This window comes from Salmo trutta, chromosome 19 (genome assembly GCF_901001165.1).
Source record: "Salmo trutta chromosome 19, fSalTru1.1, whole genome shotgun sequence".
In the NCBI taxonomy this organism is placed as follows: domain Eukaryota; kingdom Metazoa; phylum Chordata; class Actinopteri; order Salmoniformes; family Salmonidae; genus Salmo; species Salmo trutta.
The window spans coordinates 14,888,220-14,915,489 of NC_042975.1; the positions used below are offsets into that span (position 1 = coordinate 14,888,220).

General features: G+C 44.0%; 1 protein-coding gene across 24 annotated transcripts in view; it reads left to right on the plus strand.

Moving 5' to 3' along the window:
* LOC115154037 (disks large homolog 2) overlaps positions 1–27,270 on the plus strand; it is a 325,900-nt gene that overhangs the window by 250,473 nt on the left and 48,157 nt on the right. For all 24 annotated transcript variants that reach the window (XR_003867810.1, XM_029699854.1, XM_029699855.1 and 21 more), the window contains 2 exons: positions 17,139–17,189; positions 19,255–19,379. Coding sequence is in view for 23 of the 24 variants with exons in the window: in XM_029699854.1 (XP_029555714.1) it covers positions 17,139–17,189; positions 19,255–19,379 (176 nt within the window). In the remaining variant the exon portion in view is untranslated. The remainder of the gene's footprint in view (positions 1–17,138; positions 17,190–19,254; positions 19,380–27,270) is intronic.

Sequence of the window (27,270 nt, forward strand, 5' to 3'; positions counted from 1 at the left end):
TTTCATGGTCTGTCGTTCTGACTTTCATAATCTGTCATCCTGACTTTCATGGTCTGTCGTTCTGACTTTCATGGTCTGTCGTCCTGAATTTCATAGTCTGTCGTCCTGACGTTCATGGTCTATTGTCCGGAATTCCTCGGTCTGTCGTCCTGACTTTCATGGTCTGTCGTTCTGACTTTCATGGTCTGTCATCCTGACTTTCATGGTCTGTCGTCCTGAATTGCATGGTCTGTTGTCCTGAGTTCCTTAGTCTGTCGTCCTGACTTTCATGGTCTGTCGTCTTGAATTTCATGGTCTGTCGTCCTGAATTTCATGGTCTTTCAACCTGACTTTCATGGTGTATTGTTCGGAATTCCTTGGTCTGTCGTCCTGACTTTCATGGTCTGTTGTCCAGAGTTTCATGGCCAGTTGTCCTCAGTTTCATGGTCTGTCGTCCTGACTTTTATGGTCTGCCGTCTTGAATTTCATGGTCTGTCGTCCTGAATTTCATGGTCTGTTGTCCGGAATTCCTCGGTCTGTCGTCCTGACTTTTCATGGTCTGTTGTCCTGAGTTGCATGGTCTGTTGTCCTGAGTTCCTTAGTCTGTCGTCCTGTCTTTTATGTTCTGTCATCCTGAATTTCATGGTCTGGTCGTCCTGACTTTCATGGTCTGTTGTCCTGACTTTCATGGTCTGTTGTTCTGACTTTCATGACCTGTTGTCCTGACTTTCATGGACTTTTGTCCTGAGTTTCATGGTCTGTTGTCCTGAGTTCCTTAATCTGTCATCCTGACTTTCATGGTCTGTCATCCTGACTTTCATGGTCTATTGTCTGGAATTCCTTTGGTCTGTTGTCCTGACTTTCATGGTCAGTTGTCCTGAGTTTCATAGCCAGTTGTCTTCCGTTTCATGGTCTGTTGTCCTGACTTTCATGGTCTGTTGTGCTGACTTTCATGGCCAGTTATCCTTTGTTGCATGATCTCTTGCCCTGAGTTTATGGCCTGTTGTCCTGAGTTTCACGTTCTGTTCTCCTGAGTTTCATGGTCTTTTGTCCTGAGTTCCTTAGTCTGTTGTCCTGACTTTCGTGGTCTGTTGTCCGGAATTCCTTGGTCTGTCGTCCTGACTTTCATGGTCTGTTGTCCTGAGTTGCATGGTCTGTTGTCCTGAGTTCCTTAGTCTGTCGTTCTGACTTTCATGGTCTGTCGTTCTGACTTTCATGGTCTGTCGTCTTGAATTTCATGGTCTGTCGTCCTGAATTTCATGGTCTGTCGTCCTAACTTTCATGGTCTGTTGTCTGGAATTCCTCGGTCTGTCATCCTGACTTTCATAATCTGTCATCCTGACTTTCATGGTCTGTCGTTCTGACTTTCGTGGTCTGTCGTCCTGAATTTCATAGTCTGTCGTCCTGACGTTCATGGTCTATTGTCCGGAATTCCTCGGTCTGTCGTCCAGACTTTCATGGTCTGTCGTTCTGACTTTCATGGTCTGTCATCCTGACTTTCATGGTCTGTCGTCCTGAGTTGCATGGTCTGTTGTCCTGAGTTCCTTAGTCTGTCGTCCTGACTTTCATGGTCTGTCGTCTTAAATTTCATGGTCTGTCGTCCTGAATTTCATGGTCTTTCAACCTGACTTTCATGGTGTATTGTTCGGAATTCCTTGGCCTGTCGTCCTGACTTTCATGGTCTGTTGTCCAGAGTTTCATGGCCAGTTGTCCTCAGTTTCATGGTCTGTCGTCCTGACTTTTAAGGTCTGCCGTCTTGAATTTCATGGTCTGTCGTCCTGAATTTCATGGTCTGTTGTCCGGAATTCCTCGGTCTGTCGTCCTGACCTTTCATGGTCTGTTGTCCTGAGTTGCATGGTCTGTTGTCCTGAGTTCCTTAGTCTGTCGTCCTGTCTTTTATGTTCTGTCATCCTGAATTTCATGGTCTGTCATCCTGACTTTCATGGTCTGTTGTCCTGACTTTCATGGTCTGTTGTTCTGACTTTCATGACCTGTTGTCCTGACTTTCATGGACTTTTGTCCTGAGTTTCATGGTCTGTTGTCCTGAGTTCCTTAATCTGTCATCCTGACTTTCATGGTCTGTCATCCTGACTTTCATGGTCTATTGTCCGGAATTCCTTGGTCTGTTGTCCTGACTTTCATGGTCTGTTGTCCTGACTTTCATGGCAAGTTATCCTGAGTTTCATGATCTCTTGCCCTGAGTTTATGGCCTGTTGTCCTGACTTTCATGGCCAGTTGTCCTGAGTTTCACGTTCTGTTCTCCTGAGTTTCATGGTCTTTTGTCCTGACTTTCATGGTCTGTTGTCCTGACTTTCAGGGTCTGTTGTCTGGAATTCCTTGGTCTGTCATCCTGACTTTCATGGTCTGTCGTCCTGACTTTCATGGTCTGTTGTCCTGACTTTCATGGTCTGTTGTCCTGAGTTTCATGGTCTTTTGTCCTGACTTTCATGGTCTGTTGTCCTGACTTTCATGGTCTGTCGTCCTGACTTTCTTGGTCTGTCGTTCTGAATTTCATGGTCTTTTGTCCTGACTTTCATGGTCTGTTGTCCTGACTGTCATGGTCTGTTATCCTGACTTTTATGGTCTGTCTTCCTGACTTTCATGGCCAGTTTTCCTGACTTTCATGGTCTGTTGTCCTGAGTTGCATGGTCTGTTGTCCTGAGTTCCTTAGTCTGTCATCCTGACTTTCATGGTCGGTCGTCTTGAATTTCATGGTCTGTTGTCCTGAATTTCATAGTCTGTCGTCCTGACTTTCATGGTCTGTTGTCTGGAATTCCTCGGTCTGTCGTCCTGGCTTTCATAGTCTGTTGTCCGGAATTCCTCGGTCTGTCGTCCTGACTTTCATGGTCTGTTGTCCTGAGTTGCATGGTCTGTTGTCCTGAGTTCCTTAGTATGTCGTCCTGACTTTCATGTTCTGTCGTCCTGAATTTCATGGTATGTCGTCCTGACTTTCATGGTCTGTTGTCATGATTTTCATGACCTGCTGTCCTGACTTTCATGGTCTTTTGTCCCGAGTTTCATGGTCTGTTGTCCTTAGTTCCTTAGTCTGTCATCCTGACTTTCGTGGTCTGTCGTCCTGAATTTCATGGTATGTCATCCTGACTTTCATGGTCTATTGTCCAGAATTCCTTGGTCTGTTGTCCTGACTTTCATGGTCTGTTGTCCTGACTTTCATGGTCTGTTGTCCTGACTTTCATAGCCAGTTGTCTTCCTTTTCATGGTCTGTTGTCCTTACTTTCATGGTCTGTTGTCCTGACTTTCATGGCCAGTTATCCTGATTTTCATGATCTCTTGCCCTGAGTTTATGGCCTGTTGTCCTGACTTTCATGGCCAGTTGTCCTCAGATTCATGTTCTGTTGTCCTGACTTTCATGGTCTGTTGTCCTGAGTTTCATGTTCTGTTGTCCTGACTTTCATGGTCTGTTGTCTGGAATTCCTCGGTCTGTCATCCTGACTTTCATGGTCTGTCGTCCTGACTTTCATGGTCTGTCATTCTGATTTGATTGGTCTCTCATCCTGACTTTCATAGTCTCTCGTCCTGATGTTCATGGTCTGTTGTCCTGACTGACATGGTCTGTTGTTCTGACTTTTATGGTCTGTTGTCCTGACTTTCATGGCCAGTTGTCCTGACTTTCATTGTCTGTTGTCCTGAGTTGCATGGTCTGTTGTCCTGAGTTCCTTAGTCTGTCATCCTGACTTTCATGGTCTGTCATCTTGAATTTCATGGTCTGTTGTCTGGAATTCCTCGGTCTGTCGTCCTGACTTTCATGGTCTATCGTACTATCTTTCATGCTCTGTTGTCCTGAGATGCATGATCTGTTGTCCTAAGTTCCTTAGTCTGTCGTCCTGACTTTCATGGTCTGTTGTCCTGAATTTCATGGTTTGTCATCCTGAATTTCATGGTCTGTCATCCTGACTTTAATGGTCTATTGTCCGGAATTCCTTGGTCTGTCATCCTGAGGAGTTGTACTGACTTTCATGGTCTGTCTTCCGGAATTTCATAGTCTGTCGTCCTGAATTTCATGGTCTGTTGTCCGAAATTCATCGGTCTGTCGTCCTGACTTTCATGGTCTGTCGTCCTGACTTTCATGGGCTGTCATCCTGAATTTCAAGGTCTATTGTCCAGAATTCCTTGGTCTGTCGTCCTGACTTTCATGGTCTGTCTTACTATCTTTCATGCTCTGTTGTCCTGAGATGCATGATCTGTTGTCCTAAGTTCCTTAGTCTGTCGTCCTGAATTTCATGGTCTGTCATCCTGAATTTCATGGTCTGTCATCCTGACTTTCATGGTCTTTTGTTGGGAATTCCTTGGTCTGTCATCCTGAGGAGTTGTCCTGACTTTCATGGTCTGTCGTTCTGACTTTCATGGTCTGTTGTCCAAAATTCCTCAGTCTGTCGTCCTGACTTTCATGGTCTGTCGTCCTGAATGTCATGGTCTGTCATCCTGACTTTCATGGTCTATTGTCCGGAATTCCTTGGTCTGTCGTCCTGACTTTCAAGGTCTGTCGTCCTGACTTTCATGGTCTGTCATTCTGATTTGATTGGTCTCTCATCCTGACTTTCATAGTCTCTCGTCCTGATGTTCATGGTCTGTTGTCCTGACTGACATGGTCTGTTGTTCTGACTTTTATGGTCTGTTGTCCTGACTTTCATGGCCAGTTGTCCTGACTTTCATTGTCTGTTGTCCTGAGTTGCATGGTCTGTTGTCCTGAGTTCCTTAGTCTGTCATCCTGACTTTCATGGTCTGTCGTCTTGAATTTCATGGTCTGTTGTCCGGAATTCCTCGGTCTGTCGTCCTGACTTTCATGATCTATCGTACTATCTTTCATGCTCTGTTGTCCTGAGATGCATGATCTGTTGTCCTAAGTTCCTTAGTCTGTCGTCCTGACTTTCATGGTCTGTCGTCCTGAATTGCATGGTTTGTCATCCTGAATTTCATGGTCTGTCATCCTGACTTTAATGGTCTATTGTCCGGAATTCCTTGGTCTGTCATCCTGAGGAGTTGTCCTGACTTTCATGGTCTGTCGTCCGGAATTTCATAGTCTGTCGTCCTGAATTTCATGGTCTGTTGTCCGAAATTCATCGGTCTGTCGTCCTGACTTTCATGGTCTGTCGTCCTGACTTTCATTGGCTGTCATCCTGAATTTCACGGTCTATTGTCCAGAATTCCTTGGTCTGTCGTCCTGACTTTCATGGTCTGTCTTACTATCTTTCATGCTCTGTTGTCCTGAGATGCATGATCTGTTGTCCTAAGTTCCTTAGTCTGTCGTCCTGAATTTCATGGTCTGTCATCCTGAATTTCATGGTCTGTCATCCTGACTTTCATGGTCTTTTGTTGGGAATTCCTTGGTCTGTCATCCTGAGGAGTTGTCCTGACTTTCATGGTCTGTCGTTCTGACTTTCATGGTCTGTTGTCCAAAATTCCTCAGTCTGTCGTCCTGACTTTCATGGTCTGTCGTCCTGAATGTCATGGGCTGTCATCCTGACTTTCATGGTCTATTGTCCGGAATTCCTTGGTCTGTCGTCCTGACTTTCAAGGTCTGTTGTCCTGAGTTTCATGGCCAGTTGTCCTCAGTTTCATGGTCTGTCGTCCTGACTTTCATGGTCTGTTGTCTTGAATTTCATGGTCTGTTGTCCTGAATTTCATGGTCTGTCGTCCATAGTTTCATGGTCTTTTGTCCTGACTTTCATGGTCTGTTGTCCTGACTTTCATGGTCTGTCGTCCTGACTTTCATGGTCTGTCGTTCTGAATTTCATGGTCTTTTGTCCTGACTTTCATGGTCTGTTGTCCTTACTGTCATGGTCTGTTATCCTGACTTTTATGGTCTGTCTTCCTGACTTTCATGGCCAGTTTTCCTGACTTTCATGGTCTGTTGTCCTGAGTTGCATGGTCTGTTGTCCTGAGTTCCTTAGTCTGTCATCCTGACTTTCATGGTCGGTCTTCTTGAATTTCATGGTCTGTTGTCCTGAATTTCATAGTCTGTCGTCCTGACTTTCATGGTCTGTTGTCTGGAATTTCTTGGTCTGTCGTCCTGGCTTTCATAGTCAGTTGTCCGGAATTCCTCGGTCTGTCGTCCTGACTTTCATGGTCTGTTGTCCTGAGTTGCATGGTCTGTTGTCCTGAGTTCCTTAGTATGTCGTCCTGACTTTCATGTTCTGTCGTCCTGAATTTCATGGTATGTCGTCCTGACTTTCATGGTCTGTTGTCATGATTTTCATGACCTGTTGTCCTGACTTTCATGGTCTTTTGTCCTGAGTTTCATGGTCTGTTGTCCTTAGTTCCTTAGTCTTGTCATCCTGACTTTCGTGGTCTGTCGTCCTGAATTTCATGGTATGTCATCCTGACTTTCATGGTCTATTGTCCAGAATTCCTTGGTCTGTCGTCCTGAATTTCATGGTATGTCATCCTGACTTTCATGGTCTATTGTCCAGAATTCCTTGGTCTGTTGTCCTGACTTTCATGGTCTGTTGTCCTGACTTTCATGGTCTGTTGTCCTGACTTTCATAGCCAGTTGTCTTCCGTTTCATGGTCTGCTGTCCTTACTTTCATGGTCTGTTGTCCTGACTTTCATGGCCAGTTATCCTGATTTTCATGATCTCTTGCCCTGAGTTTATGGCCTGTTGTCCTGACTTTCATGGCCAGTTGTCCTCAGATTCATGTTCTGTTGTCCTGACTTTCATGGTCTGTTGTCCTGAGTTTCATGTTCTGTTGTCCTGACTTTCATGGTCTGTTGTCTGGAATTCCTCGGTCTGTCATCCTGACTTTCATGGTCTGTCGTCCTGACTTTCATGGTCTGTCATTCTGATTTGATTGGTCTCTCATCCTGACTTTCATAGTCTCTCGTCCTGATGTTCATGGTCTGTTGTCCTGACTGACATGGTCTGTTGTTCTGACTTTTATGGTCTGTTGTCCTGACTTTCATGGCCAGTTGTCCTGACTTTCATTGTCTGTTGTCCTGAGTTGCATGGTCTGTTGTCCTGAGTTCCTTAGTCTGTCATCCTGACTTTCATGGTCTGTCGTCTTGAATTTCATAGTCTCTAGTCCGGATTTCCTCGGTCTGTCGTCCTGACTTTCATGGTCTATCGTACTATCTTTCATGCTCTGTTGTCCTGTGATGCATGATCTGTTGTCCTAAGTTCCTTAGTCTGTCGTCCTGACTTTCATGGTCTGTCGTCCTGAATTTCATGGTTTGTCATCCTGAATTTCATGGTCTGTCATCCTGACTTTAATGGTCTATTGTCCGGAATTCCTTGGTCTGTCATCCTGAGGAGTTGTCCTGACTTTCATGGTCTGTCGTCCGGAATTTCATAGTCTGTCGTCCTGAATTTCATGGTCTTTTGTCCGAAATTCATCGGTCTGTCGTCCTGACTTTCATGGTCTGTCGTCCTGACTTTCATGGGCTGTCATCCTGAATTTCACGGTCTATTGTCCAGAATTCCTTGGTCTGTCTTACTATCTTTCATGCTCTGTTGTCCTGAGATGCATGATCTGTTGTCCTAAGTTCCTTAGTCTGTCGTCCTGACTTTCATGGTCTGTCGTCCTGAATGTCATGGTCTGTCATCCTGACTTTCATGGTCTATTGTCCGGGATTCCTTGGTCTGTCGTCCTGACTTTCAAGGTCTGTTGTCCTGAGTTTCATGGCCAGTTGTCCTCAGTTTCATGGTCTGTCGTCCTGACTTTCATGGTCTGTTGTCTTGAATTTCATGGTCTGTTGTCCTGAATTTCATGGTCTGTCGTCCTTACTTTCATGTTCTGTTGTGAGGGATTCCTCGGTCTGTCGTCTTGACTTTCATGGTCTGTCGTCCTGATTTCCTTAGTCTGTCGTCCTGACTTTCATTGTCTGTCGTCCTGAATTTCATGGTCTGTCATCCTGACTTTCATGGTCTGTCGTCCTGACTTTCATGGTCTGTCATTCTTGATTTCATGGTGTGTCATCCTGACTTTCATAGTCTGTAGTCCTGATGTTCATTGTCTGTTGTCCTGACTGTCATGGTCTGTTGTCCTGACTTTTATGGTCTGTTTTCCTGACTTTCATGGCCAGTTGTCCTGACTTTCATTGTCTGTTGTCCTGAGTTGCATGGTATGTTGTCCTGAGTTCCTTAGTCTGTCATCCTGACTTTCATTGTCTGTTGTCCTGACTGTCATGGTCTGTTGTCCTGACTTTTATGGTCTGTTGTCCTGACTTTCGTGGCCAGTTGTCCTGACTATCATGGTCTGTTGTCCTGAGTTGCATGGTCTGTTGTCCTGAGTTCCTTAGTCTGTCGTCCTGAATTTCATAGTCTGTCGTCCTGAATTTCATGGTGTGTCATCCTGAATTTCATGGTCTGTCATCCTGACTTTCATGGTCTATTGTCCGGAATTCCTTGGTCTGTCATCCTGACTTTCATGGTCTCTCGTCCTGACTTTCAAGGTCTGTTGTCCTGAGTTTCATGGCCAGTTGTCCTCAGTTTCATAGTCTGTCGTCCTGACTTTCATGGTCTGTCGTCTTGAATTTCATGGTCTGTTGTCCTGAATTTCATTGTCTGTCGTCCTTACTTTCATGTTCTGTTGTCCGGGATTCCTCGGTCTGTCGTCTTGACTTTCATGGTCTGTTGTCCTGAGTTGCATGGTCTGTTGTCCTGAGTTTCTTAGTCTGTCGTCCTGACTTTCATTTTCTGTCGTCCTGAATTTCATTGTTTGTCGTTCTGACTTTCATGGTCTGTCGTCCTGACTTTCATGGTCTTTTGTCCTGACTTTCATGGTCTGTCGTCCTGACTTTCCTGGTCTGTTGTCCGGAATTCCTAGGTCTGTCGTCCTGACTTTCATGGTCTATTGTCCGGAATTCCTCGGTCTGTCGTCCTGACTTTCATGGTCTGTTGTCCTGAATTTCATGGTCTGTTGTCCTGTGTTTCATGGCCAGTTGTCCTCAGTTTCATGGTCTGTCGTCCTGACTTTCATGGTCTATTGTCCGGACTCCTTGGTCTATCGTCCTGACTTTCAAGGTCTGTTGTCCTGAGTTTCATGGCCAGTTGTCCTCAGTTTCATGGTCTGTCGTCCTGACTTTCATGGTCTGTCGTCTTCAATTTCATGGTCTGTTGTCCTGAATTTCATTGTCTGTCGTCCTGACTTTCATGTTCTGTTGTCCGGGATTCCTCGGTCTGTCGTCTTGACTTTCATGGTCTGTCGTCCTGACTTTCATGGTCTGTTGTCCTGAGTTGCATGGTCTGTTGTCCTGATTTCCTTAGTCTGTCGTCCTGACTTTCATTGTCTGTCGTCCTGAATTTCATGGTCTGTCGTCCTGACTTTCATGGTCTGTTGTCTGGAATTCCTCGGTCTGTCATCCTGACTTTCATGGTCTGTCGTCCTGACTTTCATGGTCTGTCATTGTGAATTTCATGGTCTGTCATCCTGACTTTCATAGTCTGTAGTCCTGACGTTCACGGTCTGTTGTCCTGACTGTCATGGTCTGTTGTCCTGACTTTTATGGTCTGTTTTCCTGACTTTCATGGCCAGTTGTCCTGACTTTCATTGTCTGTTGTCCTGAGATGCATGATCTGTTGTCCCGAGTTCCTTAGTCTGTCGTCCTGACTTTCATGGTCTGTCGTCCTGAATTTCATGGTCTGTCATCCTGACTTTCATGGTCTATTGTCCGGAATTCCTTGGTCTCTCATCCTGACATTCATGGTCTGTTGTCCTGAGTTTCATGGCCAGTTGTCCTCAGTTTCATGTTCTGTTGTCCCGACTTTCATGGTCTGTTGTCCTCAGTTTCATGGTCTGTCGTCCTGACTTTCATGGTCTGTCGTCTTGAATTTCATGGTTTGTCGTCCTGACTTTCATGGTCTGTTGTCCGGAATTCCTTGGTCTGTCATCTTGAATTTCACGGTCTGTTGTTCTGGCTTTCATGTCCAGTTATCCTGAGTTTAATGGTCTGTTGTCCTGAGTTTTATGGCCTGTTATCCTGACTTTCATGGTCTGTTGTCCTGACTTTCATGGCCAGTTGTCCTCAGTTTCATGTTCTGTTGTCCTGACTTTCATGGTCTGTTGTCCTGAGTTTCATGGTCTTTTGTCCTGACTTTCATGGTCTGTTGTCCTGACTTTTATGGTCTGTTGTCCTGACTTTCATGGCCAGTTGTCCTGATTTTCATGGTCTGTTGTCTGGAATTCCTCGGTCTGTCGTCCTGACTTTCATGTTCTGTTGTCCTGACTTTCATGGTCTGTCGTCCTGACTTTCATGGTCTGTCGTTCTGACTTTCATTGTCTGTCGTCCTGACTTTCATGGTCTGTCGTCCTGATTTGCATGGTCTGTTGTCCTGGGTTCCTTAGTCTGTCGTCCTGACTTTCATCGTCTTTTGTCCTGACTTTCATTGTCTGTTGTCCTGACTGTCATGGTCTGTTGTCCTGACTTTTATGGTCTGTTGTCCTGACTTTCGTGGCCAGTTGTCCTGACTATCATGGTCTGTTGTCCTGAGATGCATGGTCTTTTGTCCTGAGTTCCTTAGTCTGTCGTCCTGAATTTCATAGTCTGTCGTCCTGAATTTCATGGTCTGTCATCCTGAATTTCATGGTCTGTCATCCTGACTTTCATGGTCTATTGTCCGGAATTCCTTGGTCTGTCATCCTGACTTTCATGGTCTGTCGTCCTGACTTTCAAGGTCTGTTGTCCTGAGTTTCATGGCCAGTTGTCCTCAGTTTCATAGTCTGTCGTCCTGACTTTCATGGTCTGTCGTCTTGAATTTCATGGTCTGTTGTCCTGAATTTCATTGTCTGTCGTCCTTACTTTCATGTTCTGTTGTCCGGGATTCCTCGGTCTGTCGTCTTGACTTTCATGGTCTGTTGTCCTGAGTTGCATGGTCTGTTGTCCTGAGTTTCTTAGTCTGTCGTCCTGACTTTCATTTTCTGTCGTCCTGAATTTCATTGTCTGTCGTTCTGACTTTCACTGTCTGTCGTCCTGACTTTCATGGTCTTTTGTCCTGACTTTCATGGTCTGTCGTCCTGACTTTCCTGGTCTGTTGTCCGGAATTCCTCGGTCTGTCGTCCTGACTTTCATGGTCTGTTGTCCTGAATTTCATGGTCTGTTGTCCTGTGTTTCATGGCCAGTTGTCCTCAGTTTCATGGTCTGTTGTCTTGAGATGCATGATCTGTTGTCCTGAGTTCCTTAGTCTGTCGTCCTGACTTTCATGGTATGTCGTCCTGAATTTCATGGTCTGTCGTCCTGAATTTCATGGTCTGTCGTCCTGACTTTCATGGTCTATTGTCCGGAATTCCTTGGTCTGTCGTCCTGACTTTCATGGTCTGTTGTCCGGAATTCCTCGGTCCTTCGTCCTGACTTGTGTGGTCTGTCGTCTTGACTTTCATGGTCTGTTGTCCTGAGTTGCATGGTCTGTTGTCCTGAGTTCCTTAGTCTGTCATCTTGACTTTCATGGTCTATTGTCTGGTATTCCTTGGTCTGTCGTCCTGACTTTCATGGTCTGTTTCCTGAGTTTCATGGTCAGTTTTCCTCAGTTTCATGGTCTGTCGTCCTGACTTTCATGGTCTGTCGTACTATCTTTCATGGTCTGTTGTCCTGAGATGCATGATCTGTTGTCCTGAGTTCCTTAGTCTGTCGTCCTGACTTTCATGGTATGACGTCCTGAATTTCATGGTCTGTCGTCCTGAATTTCATGGTCTGTCATCCTGACTTTCATGGTCTATTGTCCGGAATTCCTCGGTGTGTCGTCCTGACTTTCATGGTCTGTTGTCCTGAATTTCATGGTCTGTTGTCCTGTGTTTCATGGCCAGTTGTCCTCAGTTTCGTGGTCTGTCGTCCTGACTTTCATGGTCTGTCGTCTTGAATTTCATGGTCTGTCGTCCTGAATTTCATGGTCTGTCGTCCTGACTTTCATAGTCTGTTGTCCGGAATTCCTCGGTCCTTCGTCCTGACTTTCGTGGTCTGTCGTCTTGACTTTCATGGTCTGTTGTCCTGAGTTGCATGGTCTGTTGTCCTGAGTTCCTTAGTCTGTCATCCTGACTTTCATGGTCTATTGACCGGAATTCCTTGGTCTGTCGTCCTGACTTTCATGGTCTGTTGTCCTGAGTTTCATGGTCAGTTGTCCTCAGTTTCATTGTCTGTCGTCCTTGACTTTCATGGTCTGTTGTCCTGACTTTCATGGCCAGTTGTCCTGAGTTTTGTGGTCTGTTGTGCTGAGTTTTATGGCCTGTTGTCCTGACTTTCATGGTCTGTTGTCCTGACTTTCATGGCCAGTTGTCCTCAGTTTCATGTTCTTCTGTCCCGACTTTCATGGTCTGTTGTCCTGAGTTTCATGGACCGTTGTCCTCAGTTTCATGTTCTGTTGTCCCGACTTTCATGGTCTGTTGTCCTCAGTTTCATGGTCTGTCGTCCTGACTTTCATGGTCTGTCGTCTTGAATTTCGTGGTCTGTCGTCCTGAATTTCATGGTCTGTCATCCTGACTTTCATGGTCTGTTGTCCGGAATTCCTTCGTCTGTCGTCCTGAGTTTCATGGTCTGTTGTCCTGAGTTTTATGGCCTGTTGTCCTGACTTTCATGGTCTGTTGTCCTGACTTTCATGGCCAGTTGTACTCAGTTTCATGTTCTGTTGTCCTGACTTTCATGGTCTGTTGTCCTGAGTTTCATGGTCTTTTGTCCTGACTTTCATGGTCTGTTGTCCTGACTTTCATGGTCTGTTGTTTGGAATTCCTCGGTTTGTCATCCTGACTTTCATGTTCTGTCATCCTGACTTTCATGTTCTGTCGTCCTGACTTTCATGGTCTGTCGTCCTCAGTTTCATGGTCTGTTGTCCTCAGTTTCATGGTCTGTTGTCCTGAGTTTCATGTTCTGCTGTCCTAAGTGTTGAAGAATCAGCTGGACCTTGTGTCTGCCTCATGCTTACCAGGATACGGTGTCCATATTAGGACAGCCTCAGTCTCAGCAGCAGCCACAACTCAGACAAAGGTCTCATTACTAAAACAAAGACTGAACACCAGCTGGGAGAGCTAGCACAGTGTTTCTTGACTTATGAAGATACTAGACTTTTGATACAATGATATGTTTTATACAATGTGTATGCATTTTTTGATTAAGTAATACTGTATCTCTCTACTCACAAGGGTTTCTGCCCATATGACACATTAAATAATGTGTGGGTGAACCTTTTGTCAGAAATGCCTTTGACAGACAAATTAATTTATCCTATTATTTGTTTGATATGTTTCTAGGAAAAGACCATATTTGACAGCCCTCGATGCAATTAAATTGAATTAATGAATTTGCGTTGGCAGCTTGTCTATGCAAATGTATATGTGTAGGCATGTATGAAACTGCACGAATCCCTCTACAATGAAAGATTACATTAAAAATATTTCAATAATATGATTTTTTTCACCTGAGGACTAAACCGAATTATGTGTTCCTCATTAATATGCAGTGCTAGCTTTTTTGAAACATTTCAGCAGGAAGTATGGGCACATCCTCAGTTTGAACTGCATTCACACCAACCTTAACAATGGATGTAGAGCATGCTCTTATTTGTCTCGCCTCACATTTTCAATTAAAGTTCATCTAACAATTGCTTATAAAATTTGAATAAGTCTCATAAATCCTTTCGAGGTAAGAAAACAATTCAGATGAGGTTAACATTTTGTGAAACTATCCCCCTCTCCTTCATCTGCACTGAGGTAAAATGACAAAAACAAAAGCGAGTTCTTGGTACATAACAGCAGCGTCCTCTCAATGCTCCTGTGTTTTCAGATCCGTGCAGATGAAGGAGAGAAGGAAGTAACCACTACAACAGGCATTCCCTGTTGTCCTTTGGGTTAGCTGCTTTTGGAAAATTCAGTCTTTAAAGGGCAATCTGCAGTTCAAACAACAATTTGAACTGGCCCATGTTGAGTCAAATTTTTCCCACAGTTGTGTCAAGTTGGTTGGATGTCCTTTGGGTGATGGACCATTCTTGATACACAAGGGAAACTGTTGAGCGTGAAAATCTCCGCAGCGTTGCAGTTCTTAACACACTCAAACCGGTGCGCCTGGCACCTACTACCATACCCTGTTCAGAGGCACTTCAATATTTTGTCTTGCCCATTCACCCTCTGAATGGCATACATACACCATCCATGTCTCAATTGTCTCAAAGCTTAAAAATCATTCTTTAACCTGTCTTCTCCCCTTCATCTACACTGATTGAAGTGGATTTATCAAGTGAAATCAACAAGGGATCATAGCTTTCACCTGGATTCACCTGGTCAGTCTGTCATGGAAAGAGATGTTTTGTACACTTAGTGTATACAATTAATTTAAAAGTCCAAAAATGAATGTACAAATCCCAGATTGTCCCACACTGTGCCATCAACACCCGACACAGCAGGCCTCCACAATTAATATGAGGGAAAGAGGAGAGATCATAGAGGGTGACAGGACCAAATTGGAGTTAATTTAATTAATGCTGTGGCCTCTGTAGAAATGAGGCAACACATCATGTGGCTGTTTGAAGACTGTGGTTGCTCACTTTTAATTGAATTTCCAACCATAGAAGAACAGAATGGTACACAGTATAGCTGCTGTTGTCCCTCATTGCTATTAGGTGGTGAGCCTCATCAGGAAGTGTGTGTGTGTGTGTGTGTGTGTGTGTGTGTGTGTGTGTGTGTGTGTGTGTGTGTGTGTGTTTGTGTGTGTATTTGTTTGTGTGTTTGTTTGTTTCTTTGTGTGTATTTGTTTGTGTGTGTGTTTGTTTGTTTGTGTGTGTATTTGTTTGTGTGTGTGTGTGTGTGTGTGTGTGTGTGTGTGTGTGTGTGTGTGTGTGTGTGTGTGTGTGTGTGTGTGTGCACATGGTGTGTGTACAGTGACGCTCCAGTGTAATATTACCACCTTTCAGTCATAGCTGCCCTCACAGAATAATGGCTTCAAGCTCTCAACTACAGAGACAATAATCCTATTGGACTATTCCACATAGGTTAAAGTTTCCATCACTGTGCCAGATTTCTGTCATATAGAGTTCAACATGTTGGGTGGTGTTAATGCGCTGCTGTAGTAACAGTCTCGGTTTAAACACCAACTTAGGTACATTGCAATTGACCCGATGGGACTTTGGTCTCAGTGGGTCTCTGATATTGGCACTGAATAAGGGCAGTGATGGAAGGAGGAGAGCTCTGGATCAATGCCCAAACCGCTTTTGAAAGTGAGCCTTGTTGAAACAGCAGGTAAATAGATATGGATTTTCAGGTCCCAGACTGCATCAGCTGCAGATGGGAGGCAATTAAATCCAAGGTAGTGCCACTGGATCGGAGTAGGGGGAGGGTTGATGTTGTTGTGGCTTGGACTTTGAGCAAATGCTTGGACTTATCCGCTATTTTCTAAAACTAGAAGGGATTAGTTTGACCTCTGGTCTAGAAACCAATCACACCAAGTCAAGTAGTATCATGTACTATCGGTGTCATCATGTCTTGTTTTGTGGGTGTCATCATGTCTTGTGTTATGGGTGTCATCATGTCTTGTGTTATGGGGGTCATCATGTCTTGTGTTTTGGGTGTCATCATGTCTTGTGTTATGGGTGTCATCATGTCTTGTGTTATGGGTGTCATCATGTCTTGTGTTATGGGTGTCATCATGTCTTGTGTTGTGGGCGTCATCATGTCTTGTGTTATGGGTGTCATCATGTCTTGTGTTATGGGTGTCATCATGTCTTGTGTTATGCATGTCATCATGTCTTGTGTTATGGGAGTCATCATGTCTTGTGTTATGGGTGTCATCATGTCTTGTGTTATGGGTGTCATCATGTCTTGTGTTATGGGGGTCATCATGTCTTGTGTTATGGGTGTCATCTCATGTCTTGTGTTATGGGTGTCATCTCATGTCTTGTGTTATGGGGGTCATCATGTCTTGTGTTATGGGTGTCATCATGTCTTGTGTTATGGGGGTCATCACATCTTGTTTTATGCATGTCATCTCATGTCTTGTGTTATGGGGGTCATCATATCTTGTTTTATGCATGTCATCTCATGTCTTGTGTTATGGGTGTCATCATGTCTTGTGTTATGGGGTCATCATGTCTTGTGTTATGGGTGTCATCATGTTTTGTGTTATGGGGTCATCATATCTTGTGTTATGGGTGTCATCTCATGTCTTGTGTTATGGGGGTCATCATGTCTTGTGTTATGGGTGTCATCATGTCTTGTGTTATGGGTGTCATCATGTCTTGTGTTATGGGTGTCATCATGTTTTGTGTTATGGGTGTCATCATGTCTTGTGTTATGCATGTCATCTCATGTCTTGTGTTATGGGTGTCATCATGCCTTGTGTTATGGGTGTCATCATGTCTTGTGTTATGGGTGTCATCATGTCTTGTGTTATGGGGGTCATCATGTCTTGTGTTATGGGTGTCATCATGTCTTGTGTTATGGGTGTCATCATGTCTTGTGTTATGGGTGTCATCATGTCTTGTGTTATGGGGGTCATCATGTCTTGTGTTATGGGTGTCATCATGTCTTGTGTTATGGGGGTCATCATGTCTTGTGTTATGGGTGTCATCATGTCTTGTGTTATGGGTGTCATCATGTCTTGTGTTATGGGTGTCATCATGTCTTGTGTTATGGGTGTCATCATGTCTTGTGTTATGGGGGTCATCACATCTTGTTTTATGCATGTCATCTCATGTCTTGTGTTATGGGGGTCATCATGTCTTGTGTTATGGGTGTCATCATGTCTTGTGTTATGGGTGTCATCATGTCTTGTGTTATGGGTGTCATCATGTCTTGTGTTATGGGTGTCATCATGTCTTGTGTTATGGGTGTCATCATGTTTTGTGTTATGGGTGTCATCATGTCTTGTTTTATGCATGTCATCTCATGTCTTGTGCTAATTGTTATATGTTGTTTTTATGTATTTATACTGCTGAAGAAAGCAAGTACCTTCAGGCTCAACCTAACACTTGAATAGTCTCCGCAAAATTGTGATTCGTACAAATAATCTGAGACACAAACCAGCACACAGGAAGAATTGTTCCTCATAACCCTCATGCCCTATGTTTTCCGACGGACATACGTTTGTTATGGATGTTGAGAGAGATTAGAAAGGAATGGAAGACACTAATGCAAGGCTATTATGACTGTGCTCACCCCTCTGTAAACTTACAGGAAACAAAGTTATGTACTGGGTATAATTCATCAAATCCACTATTGTTTTCCCACAGGTCAACGGGACAGAAATTGAATATGAGTTTGAAGAAATCACACTAGAGCGGGTGAGTTGATGCACACAGTCTGAAAGGACTCTATATAAAAGAACCCAGCGAGGACTGCAGTCATTGAAATTGAATGAGGGATGCTCATCTCAGTCATTTAAATTGAATGAGGGATGCTCATCTCAGTCATTTAAATTGAATGAGGGATGCTCATCTCAGTCATTTAAATTGAATGAGGGATGCTCATCTCAGTCATTGAAATTGAATTAGGGATGCTCATCTCAGTCATTTAAATTGAATGAGGGATGCTCATCGCAGTCATTGAAATTGAATGAGGGATGCTCATCTCAGTCATTGAAATTGAACGAGGGATGCTCGTCACAGTCATTTCCCATAAAGGGCATCATAATCTAGCGTAGTCATTAAATGCGACAGGCAGGATACGTTAATAGGCCAAGTTAAAATAGGCAGCTGCTGCATACTGTACTGTATGTAAACTGTAGGTGAGTGTGTTTAAAGTCACTGTTAGTCACCAAACTACCTCTGCTACCTATGTTTCAAAATGTCTTGACCCCACAGAAAAACAAACAACAACAACAAGCTAACTGGCACCATTTTGAAGCTGTTGGAGAAGCTAGATGAATTCAAAAACTGCCAAAGACACATTAACCCCAGGCTCCAGAAAGGGTTTCCGGCTTCATGCACCAATTTAAAATTAAAATGGGAATGCCGTCACAGTTTGTTATTCCGTTATCCAAACTAAAACAGGAACCTGTTTTACTTTCCACTGAAGCAAATTGATCTCAGCCATACAAGCTCAATAACACAAACATCGAAGTCCTGTGGGTGTTTTGAGCAGGCCAGCCCTTAATTGGGACATAGCATTTGCATGAGAACAGCCAGGGAGTGCATCCTCAAGGCTCAATGGTGATAAGAGGATTAGCTTAGCTGTCAAAGACATTTTGACAGCTGGAAAAGGATCCTCATGACCCTAAACAATGCATTACAGTAGGGAAAGGTCAGTTCAGTCAAAGGAAGGGAAATCCAAAAGCGTTGAGCATTTGGGGCAAACTGCACAGCTCACCCTCTCAGGGGCAAAAGCAGACATAAACAGTGGCTTTGGGGCTAATGCTAATGCTATGTCTGTGCTATTCAGGCTTCATGCCACAGGACCCTGTATCTATGCTCTCCACTTCCATTGCCCTAGCTAGCCAATGGGCTTAGATTATGAGTGCACTTGAGTGAGCTAGCTATCATCACTTCCATCTCATCTCAGCCTGATTGAGTTCTGTTTGTATTTATGGAGAGGGAAGCTTCCCCTGAGGGAGATCAGTGGCCATTGTATTCACCATGCCCGCAGCTCAGCCTGCGGATATTTAGTCAAGAGATGCCCCTACTCCCATCAGTTAGCAATTTAATCAAAGCGTCCACATTCATTTTGTAAGTGTCGAGGGGGATTTGGCTCATAAAACCAATGGAGCTGGGTTGTTGTACAAAGAAACATTGGCATTCGAGAATGATGCATTTTCTGCCCCAGCCTCTGTATTGTGTTTTCTGGTTATGAAGTCATACAAATCGAAAAGAAAAAGTGAATCCTGTGAACCCGTACGAAAATTAAGTTAAAAAATGTTTATTGTCAATTTACTTTTTTCAAACTAAAAATGAAATATTGATTTGTGTTATATGTTTATTTCACTTTCAAATAGTTTATTTAGGAATGATTATTTTTTGCTATAAAAGTATGTTTTCGGACATATTTCTAGTACTAGAAATAGTTTGTTCGTATTAGTTTTTAGTAAGTTGGGGGTGTGCATAATGCAAATTAGATAGAATGTGGAATTCTGGGAAAACATGCACCTACAAATTGTGAAATGATTTTAAAGGTACAGTCAGTGATGCACAAAGTAAATAGCAGAGTCAGGCTGACTTCCTGATACACAAGCGTGAGGCTAAACTTCTCTGCTGTTGCTGTTCACGTGGCAGCAGATTGAAGAATACCAACAAAACAGAAATTGTATTTTTATGTTGTATGTAATTTAGGCTAGGATACAGTTTAACATTATAAAGGAATAGAAGTGTGAAAGTACTGGTAGATATTTTATTAATTGTTCTTCATGCTCTATAGGGGAACTCAGGGTTGGGTTTCAGCATCGCTGGAGGAACAGATAACCCCCATATCGGTGATGACCCAGGGATCTTCATCACCAAGATCATCCCTGGTGGCGCGGCAGCAGAGGATGGCCGGTTAAGGTGAGTGCTATAGATTGAGCCCTTTAAAAATGAACACTTCACTCAAGACATTGAGATAGCATTTATACAAGAGCATTTTGCTGTTAAAATGAATTTTAACTTTTATTTTTATTTAACCTTTATTTAACTACACAAGTCAGTTAAGAACAAAATCTTATTTTACAATGACGGCCTACCCCGGACGATGGTGGGCCAATTGTGCGCCGCCCTATGGGACCTCCCATCACGGCCAGTTGTGATACAGCCCGGGAACGAACCAGGGTCTGTAGTGACGTCTCTAGCACTGAGATCCAGTGCCTTAGACCGCTTCGCCACTCGGGAGCCTATGGATGGCTCGGGGACTCTCACCCATCATTTGATCTAAGTGCATTCAGAAAGTATTCATACCCCTTGATATATTCTACATTTTGTTGTGTTACAGCCTGAATTCAAAATTGATTAAATAAATTTTTTTACTTCATAATGACAAAGTAAAAACATGTTTTTAGACATTTTTGCAAATTTGTTTACAATGAAATACAGAAATATCTCATTTACATAAGTATTCACACCCCTGAGTCAATACATGTTAGAATCAGCCTTGGCAGCGATTACAGCTGTGAGTCTTCCTGGGTAAGTCTCTAAGAGTTTAGACCATTTTTATTTTAAAAAATCAAGCTCTTTCAAATTGGTTGTTGAACATTGCTAGACAACCATTTTGAAGTCTTGCCATAGATTTTCAAGCAGATTAAATTCAAAACTGTAACTCGGCCATTCAGGAACGTTCACTGCCTTCTTGGTAAGCAACTCCAGTGTAGATTTGACCTTGTGTTTTAGGTTATTGTCATACTGAATGGTGAATTCTTCTCCCAGTATCTGGTGGAAAGCAGACTGATCCAGGTTTTCATCTAGGATTTTGCCTGTTCTTCCATTTACTTTTTTATCCTGAAAAACTCCCCAGTTCTTAATGATTACAAGCATACTCATAACATGATACAGTCACCACTATGCTTGAAATTATGGAGTGGTGTCACGATCACTGTCCTCGAACTCCCTGTCATAAATAAGCCAAGGCGCAGCGTGCCGGTAATTACACATCCTTTATTTAGAAGTGAAACCGAACAAAACAATAAACAGGATAAACAGGAAGAAACGTGACGTTCTGGGGCTGCTCAAAGGCAGCTACACAAAAACAAGATCCCACAACTCAAGGAGGGAAAAAGGGCTGCCTAAGTATGGTTCCCAATCAGAGACAACGATAGACAGCTGCCTCTGACTGGAATCCATACCTGGCCAAAACATAGAAATAAAATACATAGAATGCCCACCCCATATCACACCCTGACCTAACTAAACAGAGAAAAACGTCTCTCTCAGGTCAGGGTGCTACAGTACCCCCCCCCCCCCCCCCCCCCACCCAAAGGTGCGGACTCCCGGCCGCAAACCTGAACCTATAGGGGAGGGTCCGGGTGGGCATCTATACTTGGCGGCGGCTCTGGTTCGGGGCGTAGTCCCCACACCGCCCGCTGATCCCCCCACTTCTGTGTCACCCGAGGAACCAGACCGCGGATCATCGCCGGTGGCTCTGAACTGCCGACCGCCGCTGACGACTCTGGTCTGCGGGCCGCCGCTGAAGACTCTGGGCTGCGGGCCGCCGCTGAAGACCCTGGGCTGCGGGCCGCCGCTGAAGACTCTGGGCTGCGGACCGCCGCTGAAAACTCTGGGCTGCGGACCACCGCTGAAGACTCTGGGCTGCGGACCTCCGCTGAAGACTCTGGGCTGCGGACCTCCGCTGAAGACTCTGGGCTGCGGACCGCCGCTGAAGACTCCGGGCTGGAGAGCGTCGCTGGAGGCTCAGGACTGGGGAGCGTCGCTGGAAGCTCCAGACGGACTAGGGAGCGTCGCTGGAAGCTCCGGACTGGGGAGCGTCGCTGGAGGCTCCGGACTGGGGAGCGTCGCTAGAAGCTCCGGACTGGGGAGCGTCGCTGGAGGCTCCCGGACTGGGGAGCGTTGCTGGAGGCTCCCGATTGAGGAGCGTCGCTGGAGGCTCCCGACTGGGGAGCGTCGCTGGAAGCTCCGGACTGGAGAGCATCGCTGGAGGCTCCGGACTGGAGAGCGTCGCTGGAGGCTCCGGACTGGGGAGCGTCGCTGGAGGCTCCAGACTGGAGGGCATCGCTGTAGGTTCCGGACTGGGGACCGTCGCTGCAGGCTCCGTGCCATGGATCATCACTACAGGTTCCGCGCCATGGATCATCACTGGAGGCTTTGTGCCATGGATCATCACTGGAGGCTCCAGGCCATGGATTATCACTGGAGGCTTCGTGCCATGGATCATCTCTACAGGCTCCAGGCCATGGATCATCCCTACAGGCTTCTTGCCATGGATTATCCCTACAGGCTCCGGGCCATGGATTATCACTGGAGGCTTCGTGCCATGGATCATCCCTATAGGCTCCGGGCCATGGATCATCACTGGAGGCTTCGTGCCATGGATCATCACTGGAGGCTTCGGACCATAAATCATCACTGGAGGCTTCCTACGTGGAGCTGGAACCGGTCTCACCGGACTGGGGAGACGCACAGGAGACTGGGTGCGCAGAGCAGGCACAGGGTATACTGGGCCGTGGAGGCGCACTGGAGGTCTGGAGCGTATGGCTGGCACAACCCGTCTTTGCTGGATGCTCAACCCAGCTCGACAACTGCAGGGCGCGGGCACAGATCACACCGGGCCCCGTCACTCGCTCCCCATGGTAAGCACGGGGAGTTGGCTCAGGTCTCCACCCTGACTCTGCCAAACTCCCCGTGTGCCCCGGGGGGGATGACTCTCGTGCTTCCCTTGATGTTGGTTCTCCTCGGTCCAGCTCGTCTTCCCAGCAAGCGCACGCTGCTTGGCTTTCTTGTGGTGGGATCTTCTGTCACGATCACTGTCCTCGAACTCCCTGTCATAAATAAGCCAAGGCGCAGCGTGCCGGTAATTACACATCCTTTATTTAGAAGTGAAACCGAACAAAACAATAAACAGGATAAACAGAAAGAAACATGACGTTCTGGGGCTGCTCAAAGGCAGCTACACAAAAACAAGATCCCACAACTCAAGGAGGGAAAAAGGGCTGCCTAAGTATGGTTCCCAATCAGAGACAACGATAGACAGCTGCCTCTGATTGGAAACCATACCTGGCCAAAACATAGAAATAAAATACATAGAATGCCCACCCTGATGAAACAAAAATAGAACTGTTTGGCCATAATGACCATCGTTACGTTTGGAGGAAAACGGGGAGGCTTCCATGCCAAAGAACACCATCCTAACCGTGAAGCACGGGGGTGGCAGCATCATGTTGTGGGGGAACTTTGCTGCAGGAGGGACTGGTGCACTTCACAAAATAGATGGCATCATGAGGTAGGAAAATTATGTGGATATACCTTGACTTTGTTGTCCTAAAGCCATTTTGCCACAACTTTGCTTGGGGTCATTGTCCATTTGGAACACCCATTTGCGACCAAGCTTTAATTTCCTGACTGATGTCTTGAGATATTGTTTCAATGTATTGGAGTGCCCATCACAAAGCCCTGACCTCAGTCCTATAGAAAATTTGTGGGAAGAACTGAAAAGGCGTGTGTGAACAAGGAGGCCTACAAACTTGACTTAGTTACACCAGCTCTGTCAGGAGTAATGGGCCAAAATTCACCCAACTTATTTTGGGAAGCTTTTGGAAGGCTACTCAAAACGTTTGACCCAAGTTAAACAATTTAAAGGCAATGCTACCAAATACTAATTGAGTGTATGTAAACTTCTGACCCACTGGGAATGTGATGAAATAAATAAAAGCTGAAATAAATCATTCTCTCTACTATTATTCTGACATTTCACATTTTTTTAATAAAGTGGTGATCCTAACTGACCTATGACAGGGAATTTTTACTAGGATTAAAGGTCGGGAATTGTGAAAAACTGAGTTTAAATGTATTTGGCTAAGGTATATATAAACTTCCGACTTCAACTGTATATGCTATGTTTTGAAGGCTCTATCATGTAATGGATAGGCTGAAAGGGTTCGTTTTCAGATTTTCCCCCAAATGTTATCTTACTTTGAGAGCTATTCTTTGACAATTTGTTCCAGAAATCTACCATTCATTTGTCTTTGTTCATCATGTTAGTAGTTTGGGCTAACGTTAACGCTTCATTGGATTGCATTTATTCCCGAAACTATCCCTAAACACCCCAATATAAATCTCACGTGGTACTATGGCAGACTATATGCTATAACAATATTACGCCTTGTAGAAGTCATTTGAGCCTACTTGAATGCAGAGCCAAACGAAAGTCTTCTTTAAGAGGTGGTGGGTAAATAATCAGTTCTAGATTCGGTGTGAGTCAAGAGAGAAATGTCACTTAGAGAAGCAATTACATGCTCTCTCTGTTTTACCCTTGCCTGACTTTGGGGAGCTCTGCTCAGCTTTGGATAAATCACACTGGCGTGTCCAATGAATGTTTTGTTTTCTAAGATGTGCACAGAGACTAATGCATTAGTGGGAAAGGCCTACTGTCTCAAAGACACAATGGGTTTTGACACTGTTTAAGTATTATAGTCAGGCACACTTCTCCTCTTGTGGTAATTTATTCACTGCACAGTCTGGGGAATGTAGCATAACATTACTTATTCTAAGCACATTGTTGCTCTTACGTTGTAGCTGAATGTAAATACTCAAAAGCTTTTCTCTGGGAGCACTCTACAAAACATAACACTTTTGGGATGCTTAGAGCACCACTTCGTTAGCAAGAAATTAAAAGAAACTAAAAGGGAAGTTCAGGATTTTACAACTTGATGTTCGATGGTTCCGCAACCTGAAAGTAGTCTATGGGCCAAGAGAAACTATCATCCATGGTTCAGTTTTCTTTAACCAGCCACTACAAACTTCAGTTAACTTTAGCAACCTCTAGCTGACAATCAATGGATGTGATAGGGGCAATCGTGCAATCAACCTCAAACCACATAGGAGTTGATTTCAGTTGATTTGGCTTTGAAAGTGACAATGGCCGTGCCCGAATACCCATTCTAAATAGTAGGCATTTTGGGTAAAATAAAATGTTTTATCAGGGTTGGGGAGTAACGAATTACATGTAATACGTTACATGTAATCTAAATAATGCCACTTTAATAATGTCTACATATCTTACATTACTTATATTACTCATATCACATGTATATACTTTATTGAGACCCAATCACTGGACATTTTAATAAATGGATCACTAGTCACTTTAAACAATGCCACTTCAAATAATGGCACTTTAATAATGTTTATATATCTTACATTACTCATATCACATGTAATACTGTATTTTATACCACCTACTGCTTTATACCATCTATCGCTCATCCATGTACTTATATGTACATATTTTCATTCACCCCTTTAGATATGTGTGTATTAGGTAGTTGTTGGGAATTGTTAGATTACTTGTTAGATATTACTGCACTGTTGGAACTAGAAGCACAAGCATTTCGCTACACTTGAATTAACATCTGCTAACCATGTGTATGTGACCAATTAAATTTGATTTGATGTAAGGGATTACAAAAAAACACTAACTGTAATCCGTTACGTTTCCAGCAAAAATATTGTAATCAGGTTACAGATACTTTTGAAAAACTAGATGATTACTTCAAGTATTAATTTTTAATTCAGAAAGGATGTTTGCGAGAAAAAAATATTTGACACTTCTCTGTTTTCTCAATGACATTCAAATCAGCATTGAAAAAAGGCGCAAGTTTAAGTTTGTTCCACCTGAGCGAGTCTGACCACAAGTCAGAGACCACTATGATGACACACCAAATGTGTTTGATGGATCGCGGGAAAGTAGCAAGAATAGGCTTTTGTAGGCTACAATCCAAGCTATGTCTTCCAATGGTGAGACTGCTGTCGGCATCCAAAGATGAACCAATTTGAATAAACGCTTGGAGGTAAGGATGGCAACAGTGGTGATACGGATATCGGTGATACGGATATCACTTATTATTGATATCTACATAGCGCATTGATGTGAATCACCCTGCTGCTCTCTCATTTAGCTATTTGCGCCTTACGGGTTGTGGTTGTTGTGGATGGCTGTTCACAAATCTAAATGTGTATTTGAATCCAATAATGGTTGAATTCAAGAAGTGTAATCTACCTATCAGTCATTGTTTTTCTAACCAGTGGACAGCCAGTGAAAAATGCGCTCTTGCAACAGCTGCATAGTGCAGATCCCAGCCTATAGAATAAAAGTGTGGCTTTTATTTCTCAATCTAATTCATGCTGATAAAAGATAATCCATAGGCTTAATGGACACATGCTCAAACTCGCACACTTTTGATAGACTTAAAGGGGCAATCTGTAGTTGCTACATCCATTTTTGGACACTACCGTTCAAAAGTTTGGGGTCACTTAGATATGTCCTTGTTTTTGGAAAAAAAAAATCCATTAAAATAACATCAAATTGATCAGAAATACAGTGTAGACATTGTTAATGTTGTAAATGACTATTGTAACTGGAAACAGCAGATTTTTTATGGAATATCTACATAGGCGTACAGAGGCCCATTATCAGCAACCATCACTCCTGTGTTCCAATGGCACGTTGTGTTAGCTAATCCAAGTTTATAATTTTAAAAGGCCAATTGATCATTAGAAAACCCCTTTTTTAATTATGTTAGCACAGCTGAAAACTGTTGATTAAAGAAGCAATAAAACTGGCCTTCTTTAGACTAGTGGAGTATCTGGAGCATCAGCATTTGTGGGTTCGATTACAGGCTCAAAATGGCCAGAAACAAAGAACTTTCTTCTGAAACTCATCAGTCTATTCTTGTTCTGAGAAATGAAGGCTATTCCATGCGAGAAATTGCCAAGAAACTGAAGATCTCGTACAACGCTGTGCACTACTCCCTTCACAGAACAGGCCAATTGGCTCTAACCAGAATTGAAAGAGGAGTGGAAGGCCCCGGTGCACAACTGAGCAAGAGCACAAGTCCATTAGAGTGTCTAGTTTGAGAAACAGACGCTTCACAACTACTCAACTGGCAGCTTCATTAAATAGTACACGCAAAACACCAGTCTCAACGTCAACAGTGAAGAGGCGACTCTGGGATTCTGGCCTTCTAGGTAGAGTTCCTCTGTCCCGTGTCTGTGTTATTTTGTCCATGTTAATCTTTTATTTTTATTAGCCAGTCTGAGATATTTTTTCTTTACAACTCAGTTTTCTTTACAACTCCTCTATTGGAGGGATATGACACAATTCTTCCACGATAAATTCCATAATTTGGTGTTTTGTTGATGGTTGTGGAAACGTTGTCTCAGGCGCCGCTCCAGAATCTCCAATAGGTGTTCAATTGGGTTGAGATCTGGTGACTGAGACGGTCATGGTATATGGTTTATGTCCTTTTCATGCTCATCAAACTATTCAGTGACCACTCGTGCCCTGTGGAAGAAGGCAGTGTCATCCTGGAAGAGTCCACTCCCATCAGGATAGAAATTATTTACCATAGGTTGGAGGTGATCCCTCAGAATCACATTTATTGAATGACATCCCTCAGAATGACATTTATTGTGCATTTATTGGTGTTTACCTTGTCTTCTAAGGGGTTGAGTGGAACTTGACCATGCCAGGAAAATGCACCCCACACCATAACAGAGCTGCCAGAACCCTCATTTACTTAAGTGCTTCCTTTATTTTGTCAGTTACCTGTAGTTTTCGTAAGCAGTAGGCAAGACATATTTTGGACACGGCCAATTATATTTTTAGTTCAGACTGAAATACCTTTTTATGAAGCATATGGTGCAAACGTTTTGCTTTGCTGTGGTGTGTGCTAATGAATACACCCCAACTGTTCAGTAGTTGAACAGCTGTATAATAATCAGACATTCAACTTTG